General features: G+C 45.2%; 1 protein-coding gene across 2 annotated transcripts in view; it reads right to left on the reverse strand.

The window, feature by feature from the left end:
* The window catches only part of STXBP5 (syntaxin binding protein 5), a 698,920-nt gene that overhangs the window by 107,570 nt on the left and 570,232 nt on the right, over positions 1-21,118 (reverse strand). For both annotated transcript variants that reach the window (XM_063917879.1, XM_063917878.1), the window contains exons 16-17: positions 16,658-16,827; positions 15,257-15,382 (exon numbers count right to left, since the gene is read on the reverse strand). In XM_063917879.1, coding sequence (XP_063773949.1) covers positions 15,257-15,382; positions 16,658-16,827 — 296 coding nt within the window. The remainder of the gene's footprint in view (positions 1-15,256; positions 15,383-16,657; positions 16,828-21,118) is intronic.

The following is a 21,118-nucleotide window of genomic DNA, read 5'->3' on the forward strand; positions in this document are numbered from 1 at the left end:
TATATGGCCCGAAGTTCCAATATGTTTATTGGCAGGCAACTTTCTTCCTTGGTCTACTGTCCCTGGAAACAACTCTTTCCTGACACCGCTCCCCAGCCCTGAAGGCTGGCATCCGTTGTCAGAATTTCCCAATCTGATATCCAAAAGGGTTTCTCTTTGTCCAGATGGGATGCCTGTAGCCACCAGGCTAACGATCTCCTTACTTCCAGAGGAAGGACCATAGTCTGTGTTTTTATTGTCGGATGAAAACCATTCCATTTGGAAAGGATCAAACGTTGCAGAGGCCTCGAGTGGAACTGAGCATACTCCACCGTGTCAAATGTCGACACCATCAATCCCATCACACGCCTTGCTGTGTGAATGGATACCCTTTGATTGTGTAGCAACTCCTGAATCCTTGACTAAATTTTGGATAGTTTGTTCAGAGGTAAAATTACTCTCTGAAAACCAGAATCCAACACAGCCACCAAGTGAGTCATCCGTTGGGACGACTTTGCCCAATTTATGAGCCAACCGTGTCTCTGCAAACAAGCTATTGTCTCTTGCAGATGACACTGAAGCAATTCCTGAGATTGTGCCAGGATTAATAAATCGTCAAGTTATGGAAAAATCCTTATCCCCTGCCAACGGAGATAAGATGCCATTACCACCATAATTTTGGTGAATACTCTGTGAGCTGAGGCCAATCCAAATGGTAGGGCCTGAAACTGAAAATGTTGCTGGAGGATAGCAAAACTGAGATAGCGCTGATGGGACAGTGCTATAAGAACATGTAGGTAAACATCCTGGATATCCAGGGATACCATAAAATTCTCCGGCTCCATGTCCAAAATAATGGAACGTAAAGTCTCCATATGAAACCGAGGCACCCAAATGTACTTGTTCAGCACTTTGAGATTGAGTATGGGCCGGAACGTTCCATTTGGCTTCTGGACTAGAAACAGGTTGGAATAAAAACCTTGACCTCATTGTGTTAGAGGAACTGGAATTATCACTCCTGACTGAAGCAACTTCTGAACTGCCTCTTGCAAAGCCCTGGCCTCCGTTTCCACTGAAGACGGGCTGGTACAAAAAGCCTTTGAGGAGGGTGTTTCTTGAAAGCAAACGCCTAACCGTGAAATACCCAGGCATCTGTTGTAGACTGCTGCCAGATCTGTGCAAAATGAAGAAGTCGGCCTCCCACTCTGGGGTCCCCCAGGTGGAGGCCCGCACCATCAGGCTGATGGCTTATCTTCTGATTTGGAACCAGCCCTTTGGTAGCCCAATGCGTTTTAGTCTTACCAGACTTGTTAGATTGAGACTGTCTGGCATAACCCTTTTCGTTTGCTTTTCCTTGAGTCCGAAAGGGCCAAAAAGCTGGAAATCTAGGCTGGGATTTGTGTGTGAAAGGAAAGTTCACTATCTTGGAGTCTGCTTCTGAATACAAAATACTATTTATTCTTTACCAAAAAGAATATCTCCAGTAAAATGCAAAGACTCCAGAACCTTCTTGGATTCTGAGTCAGCTTTCCATGTACGTAGCCAAACCAGTCTGCGAGCTGCTACTGCTGAGGCTGATGCCTGAGAGACAATTGTAGCCATATTCCAAGGCTGCTTCTGCCATAAAAATAGGCACCTGCTTGATATGTGCAATATGGGATTTTTGCTCTCTAGATGCGAATGAAAGATCCTCCTCCAATGCATCAGCCCAGGATACCACTGCTTTCGCCATCCAGGTTGAAGCCATGGCTGGTCTTATGATTGCCCCAGACAAGAAGAAAATGGTTTTTAGAAAACCATCTACACTGTATTTTCCTACTCGTGACATAATTGATGTTGAAGGCAGAGGTAATGTATCTACTTTGGGAGCCACCTCCCTTTTTAAACAGTCCCCAGCTGGAAGAGGATAATGGGAATTCCATTTATTTGGAATTCTAAACTTCTTACTGGGTGTAACCCAAGCCTCTTGCATAATTTCCGTCAGATGTTCTGACCAAGGAAACTCAGTCCTAACTGTTCTGGGACGTTTAAACACAGGTGCCTTAGATTTTAACAAAGGCTCTGCTGCCTAAGGATATAATTGCTTTTATAGCACTAATTAGCTCAGGTATGTCTACTGAGCTGAGGCCTTCCTCCTTGTCTCTGTATGCAGACCCGGAGTGTGATGAGTCCTCATCTGAAACATAGGTAGACTGTGAAGATGTTGTTTCATGTCTATGTGATTTACTTACCACCGGCCTTTCATCCTGTTTTTGTTGAGAGGCTGCCGATTCCTGTACTGGACGTGATAAACCCCAGGTGGAATGTTGCATGTAAGGGTTAATAGGGTAACCTATCCCTGGTATAGGAGCTGGCATTATCCGCTCAGCTATACTGGATAATATCTGTGCAAAGGTAGCCCATGGGGGTTCAACTTGAACCTGTGCCTGCCTCGGAATATACAAGAGGCTTTGGTGAAAGGTAAAACAATTTGCACATAATTCATTTTAAACCAGATCCTGAGAGGTTAACACAGCTTTGCAGGACAAACATGAAATGAGTGTTGGTGCTGCTGTGGAGAGTGTATCCGCCTCACCCCTGCCTCTCTTAGACATGATAAATAAATCACATACAGTACCTGTACAGTGTTAACTACACAATTTGTGACTGCAATCACTGTAAAATTTGTTAAATGACAATCCGGTCCCTCCCTGCTTTGCACCAGCATTGAGGAGTGGAATACACAGAAACTGACAAAAAAATAGTAAAATCAGCCATCACACTAGCAATCAGTCACAGGTTATACATTAGTGTAATAAGCAATATGAGCACATAATCAACTACAGATACATTTCAAGTATGTAGGAGAAACATATTACTGCATTACCTTATATAGGAGTTTAAACATATTCAACTCGCACAGCGAAACAAACAGCAGCAACAGTTTAGAGACTCATATGCATCAGGTTCTTATCCAACTAATCATACTCAAAGGTAGATAGAGACTTAGGGGCCATTCCGAGTTGATCGCAGCCAGCAACTTTTTGCTGCTGCTGCGATCAACTAATCCCCGTCTATGGGGGAGTGTATTTTAGCATAGCAGGGCTGCGATCGCTTGTGCAGCCCTGCTAAGCTTAAAAATTTTCCTGCAAAACAAGACCAGCCCTGCAGCTACTTACCCAGTGCAACGGATCCAGCGATGAAGGTCCCGGTCCTGACGTCAGGCATTCGCCCCCCATTCTACTGGACACGCCTGCGTTCTTCTTACCTCTTCCCGAAAACGGCCTCCAATGGTGAGTAACTGCCCCGGACCGCCTCTCCGCTGTTAATCTTCTTTCCGTCCAGCGCTGTGTGTTTTCTCCACGCTAGGCACTCCGTTGCCTGGCAACGGCACGCGTGTGCAATGCACACGCCACGCATGCGCAACCGCTGCGTGCGAACGGGTCAGAATGACCCCCTTAGTGCTGTATCACCCGACTCAGGAGAGTGGGATACAGGAAGACTTCACCCCGTTTCCAGGATCGATCAATACGGTAGTGAATGCTGAGTGGATCCAGACGCTATTAGTGTACACAATTGTCCCGTGAACCTACAGTGAACACAGACGCTCAAGTGAACACCGACACACCAGTCATACAGCCGCTTATGCTGCGACTGGGTCCTTTTAGATACACAGCATCTCAGACGGAAGCGGGAACTCAGTTCATGGTGGGAAACTCGGAGGAAACTGGTCTTGAACTGGGGGGAGGGGTGACCAAGGGAGCGCCTTACTCCCCACTCCTGACATCAACCCTAGTGATCACGGCCTCGTACTACCCCTGGAACCTATGATCCATGAGGCCTAGCGCTGCTGCACCTGAGGTGGCAGCCGCGTCAGCAACTGTTCGGTAGTCTCCATCCCAAAACAGTGCGGCTGTGTCTCGCGTTTCCCCTACTAAGCGGAACTGATGCCTTACCTCCTCCCCGTGCTCTGGCCACAGCCTGGTAACGTCTGCTGGACTTGCTAGTACATCCTACACTGACTCCCCCGCTGAAACATTACTGTACACGTGGGTAAGCGTTGTCGCTACCCGGCAGGGAGTTGTTGGAGCGACTCTTTCTAAAGTACATGTAAGATGCTTTTTAAGAAGATCGCAAAAAAAAAAAAAAAATAGACTATAAAAATAAAATAAAAAAGCTTATGGCTGCTAAAAACCAGCAGCCCATTGTCCATGGTCTGGCTCCTGCCGCACCAAACAAAAAACTGATTTGTCTGAGCCAGGAGATGGGGATATAGGGACAGGCCAGTTGCATTCTGGGAGGCCAAAAGCTTTGATCGTTTGGTGCCAATCCACTGTCGCTACCTCATACCCCAATGTTATCCTGTGGATAACCTGTGGGCCCTGCAGGAGAAAAAGGATGATAATAATAATAATAATAATGTGAAAGGCCAATTTGCACCATTAACATTTTCTGATCTTCAAACTAAACATTCAGTCCCTGATTCTTACCAATATCAATTCATACAGATTTGTTAGTGCTCAACTTTCCTCTAGTAAACTTCGAATGCTGTCTCAAATTGTCTTCCTTTGTAAATAGAAGGAAGGCCGAAAAGGTAACATCTCTGTTATCTATCGCTCCATTTTGGCACCTAATTCCCTAGACCAAGAAAGTCATAAACTGTCTTGGGAGGTAGATCACCCAAACCCATTGAAGATGAGGACTGGTCCGCCATTAGATTTAGAATTGCCAGAGCTTTTATTAGTATAGCCATTAGAGAAGCACAAAATATACACAATGGTATCTTGTGCCATCCAGGCTTCACACTACTTTTCCATCATCTTCAAACTTATGCTGGAGAAATTGTGGAGAAAAAGGTACATTTATCCACATATGGTGGACATGCCCAATTATACATGCATTTTGGAAATAGGTGTCGGCACTTTTATCAAGGATTTTGGGTACATCTATATGGAATGATATGGCAGTGGACTTACGGAGTGCCCCAGTTCGATCTGTCAATTCACACCAAGATAAGCTTATAGTACACATATGCAATGCCTCCAAATCACTAATTGCTAAAAACTGGAAATGGTTGTTGGCACCATCAATGACTGTCCAGTAGTCACGGCACCCCTAGGCCAAAAGTTGTTGTATGTTTTTGTCAAGTGAATAACTACAGTTGACTGGCAAAATGTCTCCTATGGGTGGGACTTGATACCACCTTTCAAGCTTATCAACAAGAAGGCAGTAAACAATATCTGATAAATTGTGTCTTTTATTCAGAAAACACAGTATAACTGCACTGGTAAATACCTGCTGTTGAGGCATATATGCATTTCCGTACTGCCAGTACCCCGACAGTCAGCATCCCAAATGTAAGTATGCCGGGAAGGGTTAGGCTTAGGCTGAAGTAGTGGTGGTGGAGGGGGAAAGGGAAGGGTAGGGGAGGGGGGGGGGGGGGGAGGGTTAGGCTGCGGGAGGGGAAGGTTAGGGCTAGACACTATGGAGGAAGGTTAGAGTTAGGCTGCCGGTCTCAAGGGTTATGGTTAAGTTGCAGGTTGTGTGGTGGTGGGGGGTTTAGGGCTATACTACGGGCAGGGAGGGTTAGGGTCACGGGAAGGGTGAGGGGTAGGATTAGCAAACTAAATGTGTAGTGGTGTCTGTACTCTGACCGCTGGCATCATTACTGATGCAGAAATACTACTTGCTTTGAGTTCAACATATCTTGAGATACTTGAGAGACATTTAAGACTCTGGAAGATGCCCAATAAAAACTAATGTATTGATCTGTACTTTATTACTGATACTGAATACAGGTGCCAAATTAACAGCAGGGTGAACAAGGTGGTTGCCCTGAGTTCACCATAAATGGGGGGTCGGGTGCACACACATACTGTAGCAGCTGTAATCAACAATGTGTGCCCAGTCCCTGATTCTGAGTCTTTGCACTCCAGGCTTGCAGATGTCATGCTGTCCCAGTCAGCATGGTTGTTCAGTGCAGCTGGGAGGAGCCAATGGACAGGATGGTCAAGTGTCCCGTGACATAGGATCACACAGCAGAGTGGCTGGAGGGTGGGCATTGGGGGAGGGGTTGTAGGTGGCACCCATAAATTAGTTGCCCTGGAGCCCCCACAAACGTTAATCTTGCCCTGCTGAGTAGAACTACTCCATAAGTTATGTTAGTGGTTTATGACACTACAAGAGATATGGGACATACTGCGAAATGAACCTTATTATGAATTAATTCCATCTTAATATATCCAATTAAATACAACAGAATTGTATGAGTGGTGTACAATAAGTTTCCGTATGTGCAGTGCATAGGTACAGTGTACCAAGTAGTCTGACTGGTTGTGAACTGTAATCTCTGACTAACTTTCTTGTGAAATGTTAAGGCACAGAACTTTACATAAACAGCACTGCACACCGAAGAAGTCAGCATGTTCACTTCCTCTTAACAGAGGTCACTGGAGAGCCATTATCTTCTATGACTACAAGAGTGGTCTGCTTTTGGGGAGGAAGCACTATCCCGCACCACTGTGTTTGAGTGGTTGGCAAAATTTTGGTGTAGGAGGCAGTCCCTGAAAAACGAGGAGCACTGCAACTGAATGTCTCTGCCATCACGGCGGACATCGTTGCTGATGTGCGGGCCATAGTTGAGTTGGACGCCAGGGTGACCATGGCCAAGTTAGAGTAGTAGATACAGTAGGCATCTTATGGGGATCCACCCGCTTAAAATTCCACAAAAAGTTTTGCCTGAGCAAGATTTCTGCATGCTGGGTGCACCATCAGATGACTCAAGAGCAGGAGGAGGCTCGGCTGACTTGGTGCCACATGTTGGCAAGGTATTTATATCAGTCACTCAAACTATGTCTGGGAGATCATCAGTGGCGATGAGTCCTGGATCTACAGTTTCGACCCTGAGACCAAACAACAGTTGGCCCAATGGACCCCAGTTGGAGGTGCACCGCCACAGTAGTTCCAGTGTGAGCACAGCGTGGCCAAGCAGATGGTGTCTGTTTTGTGGCAAGACTGGTCACGTAGCTGCGCACCATCACTGGGGACTGAGACACCAACCAATGCCTGCCGCAAGTACTGGAAGCCATTTCCAGGCGCCATCCAAGAACTCGCACTCGTGGTGCCCTTCTCCATCATGACAATGCATCTGCCCACAAGTCCAGGAAAGTGGCGGATTTTCTGGCCCATGAACGCATCCAGAAGCTTGGACGTCAGCTGTACAGTCCAGACCTGGCCCCCTGCAACTTCTTTGTGTTCCCGCAAATTAAGCGCAAGATGCGTTGGATTCATTTTGAACAATCGGAAACTGCAGTGGAAACCTTCATCCAGCATGTAGAAAACATATCTGCTTTGGACTGGTCCAGATGCTTCACCAAGTGGTTTGAGCGTATTTAACTTTGCATAGGCTCCTCTGATGAATACTTTGAAAATATGTAATGTTCACTTTGTTTGTAAATAAAACATTTTTTGTGCATACGGAAACTTATTGAACACCCCTCATATTATGATGATGTCACAGGACCCTTGTAGAGATTCTTTCCTGACAAAGCTGGATTCACATTAGTAATTCTTTCAATACTGTAAACAAATCACTTAATTAATAATCGACAAGACAGATGGAATGTAAGAAAATCATTTGCTGGAAACAGGAGTTTAATCTGTGCCTAAAAAGACAGACTAAGCTGCCTGACACATTCAGCAGCTCCGCACATCACTCATTAAGATGAATTACAAGAAACTGTCACTCTGACCAAAACCAGGTTGCTGATAACCTTAAATAATTACTGTGGGTTTATGTGTCAGCTAGACGTAGCCGTTCTGCTCTACGACATTAAGTAGTGATAACAGAGCTACGTACTGAAAAGTGAAATCCATGGACACATATTGTAACATTGCTTGGAAACTAATTCCAGAAATCTGTAATTTCTGCTAAAAAGAATATCAATGGCAAGGGTACCACAAATCTAGATCAATTCTGGGCTTAGGTTAACTGAAGGGAGACTTAAAATAAGATTTTACTTACCGATAAATCTATTTCTCATAGTCCGTAGTGGATGCTGGGCGCCCATCCCAAGTGCGGATTGTCTGCATTACTTGTACATAATTATTGTTACAAAAATCGGGTTATTATTGTTGTGGGCCATCTTTTCAGAGGCTCCTTCGTTGTTATCATACTGTTAACTGGGTTCAAATCACAAGTTGTACGGTGTGATTGGTGTGGCTGGTATGAGTCTTACCCGGGATTCAAGATCCTTCCTTATTGTGTACGCTCGTCCGGGCACAGTACCTAACTGAGGCTTGGAGGAGGGTCATAGGGGGAGGAGCCAGTACACACCATGTGATCCTAAAAGCTTACTTTTTGTGCCCTGTCTCCTGCGGAGCCGCTAATCCCCATGGTCCTGACGGAGTCCCCAGCATCCACTACGGACTATGAGAAATAGATTTATCGGTAAGTAAAATCTTATTTTAAGTCTCCCTTCAGTTAACCTAAGCCCAGAATTGATCTAGATTTGTGGTACCCTTGCCATTGATATTCTTTTTAGCAGAAATTATTTTCTCTAACGTCCTAGTGGATGCTGGGGACTCCGTCAGGACCATGGGGATTATACCAAAGCTCCCAAACGGGCGGGAGAGTGCGGATGACTCTGCAGCACCGAATGAGAGAACTCCAGGTCCTCCTCAGCCAGGGTATCAAATTTGTAGAATTTTACAAACGTGTTCCCCCCTGACCACGTAGCTGCTCGGCAAAGTTGTAAAGCCGAGACCCCTCGGGCAGCCGCCCAAGATGAGCCCACCTTCCTTGTGGAATGGGCATTTACAGATTTTGGCTGTGGCAGGCCTGCCACAGAATGTGCAAGCTGAATTGTACTACAAATCCAACGAGCAATAGTCTGCTTAGAAGCAGGAGCACCCAGCTTTTTGGGTGCATACAATATAAACAGCAAGTCAGACTTTCTGACTCCAGCCGTCCTGGAATTAAATATATATATATATATTTTCAGGGCCCTGACAACGTCTAGCAACTTGGAGTCCTCCAAGTCCCTAGTAGCCGCAGGCACCACAATAGGTTGTTTCAGGTGAAACGCTGACACCACCTTAGGAAGAAACTGGGGACGAGTCCGCAGTTCTGCCCTGTCCGAATGGAAAATCAAATATGGGCTTTTGTAAGACAAAGCCGCCAATTCTAACACTCGCCTGGCCGAGGCCAGGGCCAACAGCATGGTCACTTTCCATGTGAGATATTTCAAATCCACAGATTTGAGCGGTTCAAACCAATATGATTTGAGGAATCCCAACACTACGTTGAGATCCCACGGTGCCACTGGAGGCACAAAAGGGGCTGTATATGCAATACTCCCTTGACAAATGTCTGGACTTCAGGAACTGAAGCCAATTCTTTCTGGAAGAAAATCTACAGGGCCGAAACTTGAACCTTAATGGACCCCAATTTGAGGCTCATAGACACTCCTGTTTGCAGGAAGTGCAGAAATCGACCTAGTTGAAATTTCTTCGTGGGGCCTTCCTGGCCTCACCCACGCAACATATTTTCACCACATGTGGTGATAACGTTGTGCGGTCACCTCCTTCCTGGCTTTGACCAGGGTAGGTATGACCTCTTCCGGAATGCCTTTTCCCTTAGGATCTGGCGTTCAACCGCCATGCCGTCAAACGCAGCCGCGGTAAGTCTTGGAACAGACATGGTACTTGCTGAAGCAAGTCCCTTCTTAGCTCCCGAGGCCATTAGTCCTCTGTGAGCATCTCTTGAAATTCCGGGTACCAAGTCCCTCTTGGCCAATCCGGAGCCACGAGTATAGTTCTTACTCCTCTACGTCTTATAATTCTCAATACCTTGGTTATGAGAAGCAGAGGAGGGAACACATACACCGACTGTTACACCCACGGTGTTACCAGGACATCCACAGCTATCGCCTGAAGGTCTCGTGACCTGGCGCAATACCTGTCCCGTTTTTTGTTCGGGCGGGATGCCATCATGTCCACCTTTGGTCTTTCCCAACGGTTCACAATCATGCGGAAAACTTCCCGATGAAGTTCCCACTCTCCCGGGTGGAGGTCGTGCCTGCTGAGGAAGTCTGCTTCCCAGTCGTCCACTCCCGGAATGAACACTGCTGACAGTGCTATCACATGATTTTTAGCCTAGCGAAAAATCCTTGCAGTTTTGCCACTGCCCTCCTGCTTCTTGTGCCGCCCTTTTCTGTTTACGTGGGCGACTGCCGTGATGTTATCCCACTGGATCAATACCGGCTGACCTTGAAGCAGAGGTCTTGCTAAGTTTAGAGCATTATAAATTTGCTCTTAGCTCCAGTATATTTATGTGGAGAGAATTCTCCAGACTTGATCACACTCCCTGGAAATTTTTTCCCTGTGTGACTGCTCTCCAGCCTCTCAGGCTGGCCTCCGTGGTCACCAGCACCCAATCCTGAATGCCGAATCTGCGGCCCTCTAGAAGATGAGCACTCTGTAATCACCACAGGAGAGACACCCTTGTCCTTGGATATAGGGTTATCCGCTGATGCATCTGAAGATGCGATCCGGACCATTTGTCCAGCAGATCCCACTGAAGAGTTCTTGCGTGAAATCTGCCGAATGGAATCGCTTCGTAATAAGCCACCATTTTTACCAGGACTCTTGTGCAATGATGCACTGACACTTTTCCTGGTTTTAGGAGGATCCCGATTAGCTCGGATAACTCCCTGGCTTTCTCCTCTGGGAGAAACACCTTTTTCTGGACTGTGTCCAGAATCATCCCTAGGACCAGCAGACGTGTCGTCGGAACAACTGCGGTTTTGGAATATTTAGAATCCACCCGTGTTGTCGTAGAACTACTTGAGATAGTGCTACTCCGACCTCCAACTGTTCTCTGGACCTTGTTCTTATCAGGAAGTCGTCCATTTTCTTTGAAGACGAATCCTCATTTCGGTCATTACCTTGGTAAGGACCCGGGGTGCCTTGGACAATCCAACGGCATCGTCTGAAACTGATAGTGACAGTTCTGTACCACGAACCTGAGGTACCCTCGGTGAGAAAGGCAAATTTTTGGGACATGGAGGTAAGCATCCCTGATGTCCCGGGACACCATATAGTCCCCTTCTTCCCGGTTCGCTATCACTGCTCTGAGTGACTCCATCTGGATTTGAACTTTTGTAAGTGTTCAAATATTTCAGATTTAGAATAGGTCTCACCTAGCCTTCTGGCTTCAGTACCACCATATAGTGTGGAATAATACCCCTTTCCTTGTTGTAGGAGGGGTACTTTGATTATCACCTGCTGGGAATACAGCTTGTGAATTGTTTTCAATACTGCCTCCCTGTCGGAGGGAGACATTGGTACAGCAGACTACAGGAACCTGCGAGGGGGAAACGTCTCGACATTCCAATCTGTACCCCTTGGATACTACTTGTAGGATCCAGGGGTCCTGTACGGTCCCAGCGTCATGCTGAGAACTTGGTAGAAGCGTTGGAGGGCTTCTGTTCCTGGGAATGGGCTGCCTGCTGCAGTCTTCTTCCCTTTCCTCTATCCCTGGGCAGATATGACTCTTATAGGGACGAAAGGACTGAGGCTGAAAAGACGGTGTCTTTTTCTGCAGAGATGTGACTTAGGGTAAAAAACGGTGGATTTTCCAGCAGTTGCCGTGACCACCAGGTCCCATGGACCGACCCCAAATAACTCCTCCCCTTTATACGGCAATACATCTTTGTGCCGTTTGGAATCTGCATCACCTGACCACTGTCGTGTCCATAAACATCTTCTTGCAGATATGGACATCGCATTTACTCTTGATGCCAGAGTGCAAATATCCCTCTGCGCATCTCGCATATATAGAAATGCATCCTTTAAATGCTCTATAGTCAATAAAATACTGTCCCTGTCAAGGGTATCAATATTTTTAGTCAGGGAATCCGACCAAGCCACCTCAGCTCTGCACATCCAGGCTGAGGCGATCGCTGGTCGCAGTATAACACCAGCATGTGTGTGTATACTTTTTAGGATATTTTCCAGCCTCCTATCAGCTGGCTCCTTAAGTACGGCCCTATCTGTAGATGGTACCGCCACTTGTTCTGATAAGCATGTGAGCGCCTTATCCACCCTAAGGGGTGTTTCCCAACGCGCCCTAACTTCTGGCGGGAAAGGGTATACCGCCAATAATTTTCTATCGGGGGAAACCCACGCATCATCACACACTTCATTTAATTTATCTGATTCAGGAAAAACTACAGGTAGTTTTTTCACATCCCACATAATACCCTTTTTTGTGGTACTTGTAGTATCAGAAATATGTAACACCTCCTTCATTGCCCTTAACGTGTGGCCCTAAAGGAAAATACGTTTGTTTCTTCACCGTCGACACTGAAATCAGTGTCCGTGTCTGGGTCTGGGTCGACCGACTGAGGTAAATGGGCGTTTTACAGCCCCTGACGGTGTTTGAGACGCCTGGACAGGTACTAATTTGTTCGCCGGCCGTCTCATGTCGTCAACCGGCTTGCAGCGTGTTGACATTATCACGTAATTCCATAAATAAGCCATCCATTCCGGTGTCGACTCCCTAGAGAGTGACATCACCATTACAGGCAATTTGCTCCGCCTCCTCACCAACATTTTCCTCATACATGTCGACACACACGTACCGACATACAGCACACACATAGGGAATGCTCTGATAGAGGACAGGACCCACTAGCCCTTTGGGGAGACAGAGGGAGAGTTTGCCAGCACACACCAAAACGCTATAATTATATAGGGACAACCTTTATATAAGTGTTCCTCCCTTATAGCATTTAATATATATTCATATCGCCAAATCAGTGCCCCCCCTCTCTGTTTTAACCCTGTTTCTGTAGTGCAGTGCAGGGGAGAGCATGGGAGCCTTCCCACCAGCATTTCTGTGAGGGAAAATGGCGCTGTGTGCTGAGGAGAATAGGCCCTGCCCCCTTTTCGGCGGGCTTCTTCTCCGGAGTTTGTGATATCTGGCAGGGGTTAAATACATCCATATAGCCTCAAGGGCTATATGTGATGTATTTTTCGCCATACAGGTATTATACATTGCTGCCCAGGGCGCCCCCCCCCGCGCCCTGCACCCTCCGTGACCGCTGTGTGAAGTGTGCTGACAACAATGGCGCACAGCTGCAGTGCTGTGCGCTACCTGATGAAGACTGAAAGTCTTCTGCCGCCTGGTTCCGGACCTCTTCAATCTTCAGCATCTGCAAGGGGGGTCGGCGGCGCGGCTCCGGGACGAACCCCAGGGCGAGACCTGTGTTCCGACTCCCTCTGGAGCTAATGGTGTCCAGTAGCCTAAGAAGCCAATCCATCCTGCACGCAGGTGAGTTCACTTCTCTCCCCTAAGTCCCTCGATGCAGTGAGCCTGTTGCCAGCAGGACTCACTGAAAATAAAGAACCTAAAAACTTTTTCTAAGCAACTCTTTAAGAGAGCCACCTAGATTGCACCCTGCTCGGACGGGCACAAAAACCTAACTGAGGCTTGGAGGAGGGTCATAGGGGGAGGAGCCAGTACACACCATGTGATCCTAAAAGCTTACTTTTTGTGCCCTGTCTCCTGCGGAGCCGCTAATCCCCATGGTCCTGACGGAGTCCCCAGCATCCACTAGGACGTTAGAGAAAATGGTAATAGATTTTAAAGGGATTTGTCTACCTTCAATTCATTTTATACATGCCCCCCTACAACTTTCGCTAAATACACTCCTTTATCTGCTTGCTTACTTTGGCTTCCTCAAATATGTATTTTCTATAAACAGGTACTGTAGTTGTTTCTTTTCATTGACAGAATGCTGCTATCATCTCTGCAGAGGATAAAACTGTGTTTACCGTGTCGCATTGTATTGTATCACAGGGAAAAGAAAACAAACAACTGTCTAAACCAGTGGTTCTCAAACTGTGTGCCGTGGCACCCTGGGATGCCTCAGGACACTTTCAGGGGTGCCCTGGGTTGGTGACCCAGGATCAATTAAAACTGGTTATGGTTAATGTAATAGGCAAAACCAGCGCTGGTGGCTGTCAGTCATAAAATATGTGGATAAACAGAAGCAAATGTTGTCCCTCACCACATAATTTATTATTATTTATTAACAGTTTCTTATATAGTGCAGCATATTCCGTTGCGCTTTACAATTAGAACAACAGTAATAGAACAAAACTGGGCAAAAACAGACAGACATAGAGGTAGGAAGGCCCTGCTCGCAAGCTTACAATCTATAGGAACTGAGCCTAAGGGATGGCATTATAAACACAATTTACATTATTTAATATTTCTTTCTAGATTTTTCAATAAAATACTTTTGGTCTAAGGGTGCTGTGAAAAAAATTCTGATATTCTAGGGTGCCGTGATTCAAAAAAGTTTTGGAACCACTGGTCTAAACATAAAAAAAGATATGTAAGCCACAGAAGGATGCCACACAGATATATTACAAAAAAAGCTGCATACACATATATACACAACCAAAAAAGAAGTTAAAGCCCTTTATTAAATACAAGGTAACAAAAGTAACTCATTCAGCTAAATTTAATTAGCCGCGAACTGAAACACGCAACTTTTTATTATTCAATTAGAAATCGTTAACGTGAGTTTCATTGGGAGTTAATGAAGCTTTTTTGTTTGCACCTCCAAAGTAGGTGATATACAGTGAAAATCTAAAATTTTATGTAAAAAATTTAGGACATGGGGCAGAACCCCATGTGGGACATGTAGTTTGAGGAGTTGTGTTAATGAAGTTACAAGTATTTTCCTTATATTTTACAAATGTTTAGGCCAAAAACACTATAGATACATTTTGGTGTAACTTAAAATACTCTAGACATGTTCATTTGCTGAAATACACATAATTTTTCCATCATTTAAAAAAAAATAGCAAACATCGACCATTTGATGCCATTTAACTGCCGCCAGCACCCATCTACACTGCTCTGGTATCGTGAATGACACTTTTTTGGGGGGGGGGTTCAGGAGGATTTTACCACTCTTTCAGGAAGTTCACACAGGTCGCGCAATGCAGAATTAACACCCAACATTGCCACGATTCCTGCAACTTGCACTAACTGAATTGCGTGGGTATTGGAAGCATGCTTGATAATAATATGCCGCAAAGTTGTGTTAATGTCATACGGGTCTTCACACTGCAGAACACGCGGCTAAATTAATTTGCCCAGTTGCGTACTCGTTGCGCTTATTATAATACAATCCTGTTGGCAATCTCTTGGATCAGCAGGAACTTCCTTCATCCCTAAAAGAACACAGAAACTGATAGAAAAATAAAAGGAAATACTTACAGGCCATAGGCAGAATTAACAGCCAAGCTGGTTATCTGCTGTGGAGGTTCTCCACTGACCCATACAAGTTGTATTACCAGTTCTACTTGGTAGCCGGCGGATTGCTTTAATGGAGTGCTTTTGACCCTGAAATAGAAATGATCTAAAATAAATATATCAGTAGCACTTTATCCAGGATGATGGCATTTATAGCAGCAATTCTCAGTTTCGGCCCATCGGCACCTCACCTTGATGCATGATTACACCAGCACACGATCTTAGTGCTTAATTTGATTTTCTGCTAAGTTTAGTAATGATTGAGCACATGGATAAGTGGCAAGGTGATTAACAAATACACAGGGGACAACACAAAATGTTGCAAGAATTGCTAAAAGAAAAGAAAAAAAATCATATGATCCTTATATTTAGAAGAGTTTGGCCTTTACTGAGTAATTTAATAATATGGCACACTATGCTTAAGGTAGACCCGCAATCAGATCACAAATGTATAAAATCAACTTTAAAATCTGGTGGCTAGCGAATGGCAGAAACCTCAATATGATGTGTAGTGTATAGCAAATAGATCAGATTTTGGCCCTCATTCCGAGTTGTTCGCTCGGTAATTTTCTTCGCATCGCAGCGATTTTCCGCTAACTGCGCATGCGCAATGTTCGCACTACGACTGCGCCAAGTAAATTTGCTATGAAGATTGGTATTTTACTCACGGCATTACGAGATTTTTTTCTTCGTTCTGGAGATTGGAGTGTGATTGACAGGAAGTGGGTGTTTCTGGGCGGAAACTGCCCGTTTTATGGGAGTGTTTGAAAAAACGCTACAGTTTCTGGGAAAAACGCAGGAGTGGCTGGAGAAACGGAGGAGTGTCTGGGCGAACGCTGGGTGTGTTTGTGACGTCAAACCAGGAACGACAAGCACTGAACTGATCGCACTGGAAGAGTAAGTCTCGAGCTACTCAGAAACTGCACAGAGAAGTCTTTTCGCAATATTGCGAATCTTTCGTTCGCAAATTTGATAAGCTAAGATTCACTCCCAGTAGGCGGCGGCTTAGCGTGTGCAAAGCTGCTAAAAGCAGCTTGCGAGCGAACAACTCGGAATGACCACCTTTGTACTTAATGCACGGTAGAACCTACTGTATTGTATAGTAGCTTAGTGTATGACAGGTCTTTCAATACCATGAATAATGTACAGCGGGACTTGCACTATGGTAGCAAGTGAATAACGCAAGTTTCGCTCTACTGATTAATGTATGGCAGGCGCATAAGAGTAACAGAAGAGTGACAGAGATAGACTGGGAGATTGGCATTGTCTGAAGCCCAGTATGCAGATCACTTCCTGTCAACTGGAAATGCAGAAAACGTGGCTGCACTTGTGCTGTGCTAGGAAAATTCACTTACTATTGCTCACCTTAAACAAGGTACATTGTCACGTATTCCATCTGATGAACTGCTGCTTGTAGATGGGTGAGACTGAAGAACAATGGGCTGTGAGTTGGGTCCACCACTAGGCGTTGGTAACTGTTCAATGTCCGGTGACTCTAGATCGTTGATTTCATACAGCAACCTCACTTCCATCATCTTAATGCACAAGCAAAGGACACAGGAAACAAGCATAAGTTATATATATTAAAACAGAGAGCAACAAACTAAACTATATTGAGGACATTTAAAACACTAAGCAGAATTACTAGCGTGGAAGCAATTGTATTGATATTCTAGCTTTCAGCTCATACTTCCCAACACTAAAAAAAAACAATTTATGACATTTCAGGCCACACCCCTAATCTGACCACACAATGGGTCTAATTCAGATCTGATCGCAGCAGCAAATTGTTAGCTACTGGGCAAAAACATGTGCACTGCAGGTAGGGCAGATATAACATGTGCAGAGAGGGTTAGATTTGGGTGGGGTGTGTTCAAACTGAAATCTAAATTGCACTGTAAAAATAAAGCAGCCTTTATTTACCCAGTATTTAAGTTGGGTAGCCGGATGACATGCAATACTTTAGATAACGTTATTTTTTTTTTTAATGCATACAAAGAAAAGGTTGCAGGTGCACAATTCAAACACTACCAATTTATTAATAACAATCATTGCAATAAAATTTTGCATTTTGAGAAAAGTTCTTCGCATAGTTATGGCGATAAGTAACGGCTTGACCACCGCGTCCAGGTGACCTCATTAGTCGGGCAAGTCCCTAACATTTTGGGGGCTACAAATCTAGGGTGCGGGACATCCCAAAATGAAGCAGCTGAGTGACCCCAGGGCAACACTAAAGTGAAAAAAATATATAGTGAAAAAGGGAAAATAGGTTAGTGAGAGGCTATTGAAAACAGCAGGGGTAAATTAGTGAGGTAACAAAGTGAGAAATAAAAGTAGTGAGAGGCAAACTAGTGAAAAGTGAAGGTGGGGAATGAGTTACATTGAAACAAAACACACGATAGGGATGAAAGTAAATATGAAAATAAGTGTGCACCCCAGGACCCCTCCCCATGTGGAAGTGCCAGAAAGATCTGACATTTCTATCACATAATGAAGGCTTGCTTAGAATACTGACCATAGCTACTGTATAAACATTAAATATGTGCTTCAATATACGCAAAGCATTTAAAAGAACTTCCCATGGTTCTAATCTGGATACCTTGCGTATAAAATAGGTGGAGTCCACCTAAGCTACAGCCTGATGACACTGCAAGCCACTGTATTGTGAGCTGTATTGTAAGCCACTGATTGTGAGAGGAAATGACAGTACAGTATAGGGAGAAAAGTATTCAGACACCTGACTATTACACCAACAGGGACTGTAATGACATTCAAATACATATACTTTAATACTTGGTCCCCCTTTTGCAGCTATAACCGCTTCCACTATTCTTGAAAGGCTTTCCACAAGATTTTGGAGTGTTTCTGTGGGAATTTGTGCCCATTCATTCTATAGAGCATTTATGAGATTAGGCACTGATGTTGGACGAGTAGGCCTGGTTTGCAATCTCTGTTCCAGTTCATCCCAAAGGTGCTCAATGAGATTAATGTTAGGGCTCTGTGCGGGCCAGTAAAGTTCTTCCACGCAGAACTCATCAAGCCATGGGGCAGATGTATTAACCTGGAGAAGTGATAAAGCAGTGATAAGCGCAAGGTGATAATGCCCAAGCCAATCATTACGGATTTGAAAAATGACATGAGCTGCATTATCACCTTGCACTTATCACTGCTTTATCACTTCATATATCTTCTCCAGGCTTAATACATCTGCCCCATGGGCCTAATTCAGACCCAATCGCTCCTCTGAGAATTTGCAGAGCTTTGCGATCAGATAGTCGCCGCCAAGACAAAGTGAATACCCGCTCCGTGCAAGCCTGTGTTCACCTTGCGAAAATCTCTGCGAACGCTGAGCAGCTGCAAATCCATTTGCAACTCACCATCCAATGATTTTTTGAGTCTGTGCAGTATGTGCTTAGCCCAGGACCTACTCCTACAGTGCGATAGAAACAGACTGATCGGAGCCGGAGCTGATGTCACACACACGCCATAATAACGCTTGGGCATGCCTGCGTTTTTACTGACACTCACTTAAAATGACCAGTTACCACCCTCAAACGCCGGCTTCCTGTCAATTAACTTGCATAAGGCTAGCGATTAAAAAAGACGCTGGATTTTTTTTTCAGTTTGGCCTCGCATGTGCTCACTAAGATCCATACACATGCGCAGTCAATCGATAATCGTCCGCCTTGCAAATTTGCACAACAGCGACCAGGTCTGAATCGGACCCCATGTCTTTATAGTCCTTGCTTGGAAGCACGGCTTTGTCCAAAATGTCTCGGTACGCTAAAGCATTAAGACTGCCCTTCACTGGAGATAAGCCCAAACCCTGAAAAACAGCCCCATACCATTATCCCTCCTCCATCAAACTTCATAGTTGGCATAATGCAGTCCTGGCATCTACCAAACCCAGACTCACCCATCTGAGTGCCAAACAGAGAAGCATGATTCATCACTCCACAGAACACGTTTCCACTGCTCCATAGTCCAGTGTCATTGTGCTTTACATCACTCCATCCAACGCTTTGCATTGGACTTGGTGATGTGAGGCTTGCATGCAGCTGCTCGGCCATGAAAACCCATTCCATTAAGCTTCCGCCGCACAGTTTTTGTGCTTACATTAATGCTAGTGGAAGTTCGGAATTCTTCAGCTATGGAATCAGCAAAGCGTTGGCGACTTTTTGCATTTATTCCTAAATACTCCCACTTTCTAATAATATCACTGAAAGCTGACCATGGAATATCCAGCAGGGATGCAATTTCACAAACTGTCTTATTGCAAAGGTGGCATCCTATCACAGTATCACGCTTCAAGCCATGGAGCTCCTCAGAATGACCCATTTTGTATCACACATATTTGCACATGAAGACTGCATGGCTAGGTGCTTGATTTTATACACGTGTGGCAATGTGTATGATTGAAACACCTGAATTCAATAATTAACAGGTGTGGCCAAATACTTTTGTCCATATAGTGTATTTTCTATTGGGATCTCTGGATGTGCTCCCTCTACCTGAGTGAATGCATACATTACGCATCTTGGGGGGATAGTAATAACCTGCAAGAAGTTTTGCAGTGTAAATGATTGCTACTTTAATAAAAATAAAATAAAAAAATAAGCGAGAACTCACACAAACTCTCGCACTTCCTGCATTTCGTAGGCTATTAGGGTGTGGTATGGTAAGTCGGTGGCCAGGCTCCCGGCAACCAGCATACCAGCGCCGGAAGCCTGACCACCGGCATACCGACTGCGTGGCGAGCGACAATGAGCCCCTTGCAGGCTCGCTGCGCTTGCCGCGCTGTTGGCATGGTGGCGCGCTACGCTATTTATTCTCCCTCCAGGGAGGTCGTGGACACCCACGAGGGAGAAAAACTGTCGGTATGCCGGCTGTCGGGATTCCGGCGCCAGTATACTGTGCGCCGGAATCCCGACAGTCGGCAACCTGAAGACCACCCGGCTATTACATTCCCCCATTTGTCTTCATGTCACTATGTATTTATTGTGTGTGAATGTTCATAAAGACATCAGTTTACTAGTTGTAGTTTAAACAAATATCGTATTACAGAATTTATAGAAAATGTAGCATGCTATTTTCTGTTTAGTAATGTGCAATGACTCTTTTGTTCCTTCAACAACTTCCTATAATGCACCTGGCTGGCAGAGCCATAACTAGACATTTTGGTGCCCTGTGCCATAAAGAGAATTGGCATGCGCGTCAAAGGTGCACGGAAAAAATATAAAGGCATGGCTTCATGAGGAAAGAACACGGTCACAAAATAATACCAATTTATATTATGCCTGCACTCTCCATTATTGAAATTACGCCAGGTAGAGCCCCTTTTACACATTACTTCAGGTAGAGCTGACTTTTACATAATACTCCAGGCAGAGCCCCCACTACACATTATGCCAGGCAGAGAATCCTTTCACACACTGCTCTAAGAAGAGCCCCTCTTTCACAATACGTCGGGGGAGGATGGGGGGCATGTGTGTGTGTATGTGTGCTAGGTTATACCAGCTCAGCTCTTCAGATGCTGCAAACACAGAAGAGAAAGCTGGGAGGGGCGGAGCTTACAGAGGGATGGGAAGCTGCAGCGCTGCCTGGCTACCTACGTGAGAAGTAGCCAGGCACTGCAGCTACCTAGCGGTGTTTGGAGAAAGGAGAACATTGCATTCCAGCATTAACACCTCATACCATCTGTGAAACATAGTGGTGGTGGTGTTGGCATCATGGTTTGGGCCTGTTTGTGGTATCATGGTTTGGGACGGTTTTGCTGCATTGGACCCAGGATGACTTGCTATCATTGATGGTACAATGAATACTGAA

Source organism: Pseudophryne corroboree, chromosome 4 (genome assembly GCF_028390025.1).
Source record: "Pseudophryne corroboree isolate aPseCor3 chromosome 4, aPseCor3.hap2, whole genome shotgun sequence".
In the NCBI taxonomy this organism is placed as follows: domain Eukaryota; kingdom Metazoa; phylum Chordata; class Amphibia; order Anura; family Myobatrachidae; genus Pseudophryne; species Pseudophryne corroboree.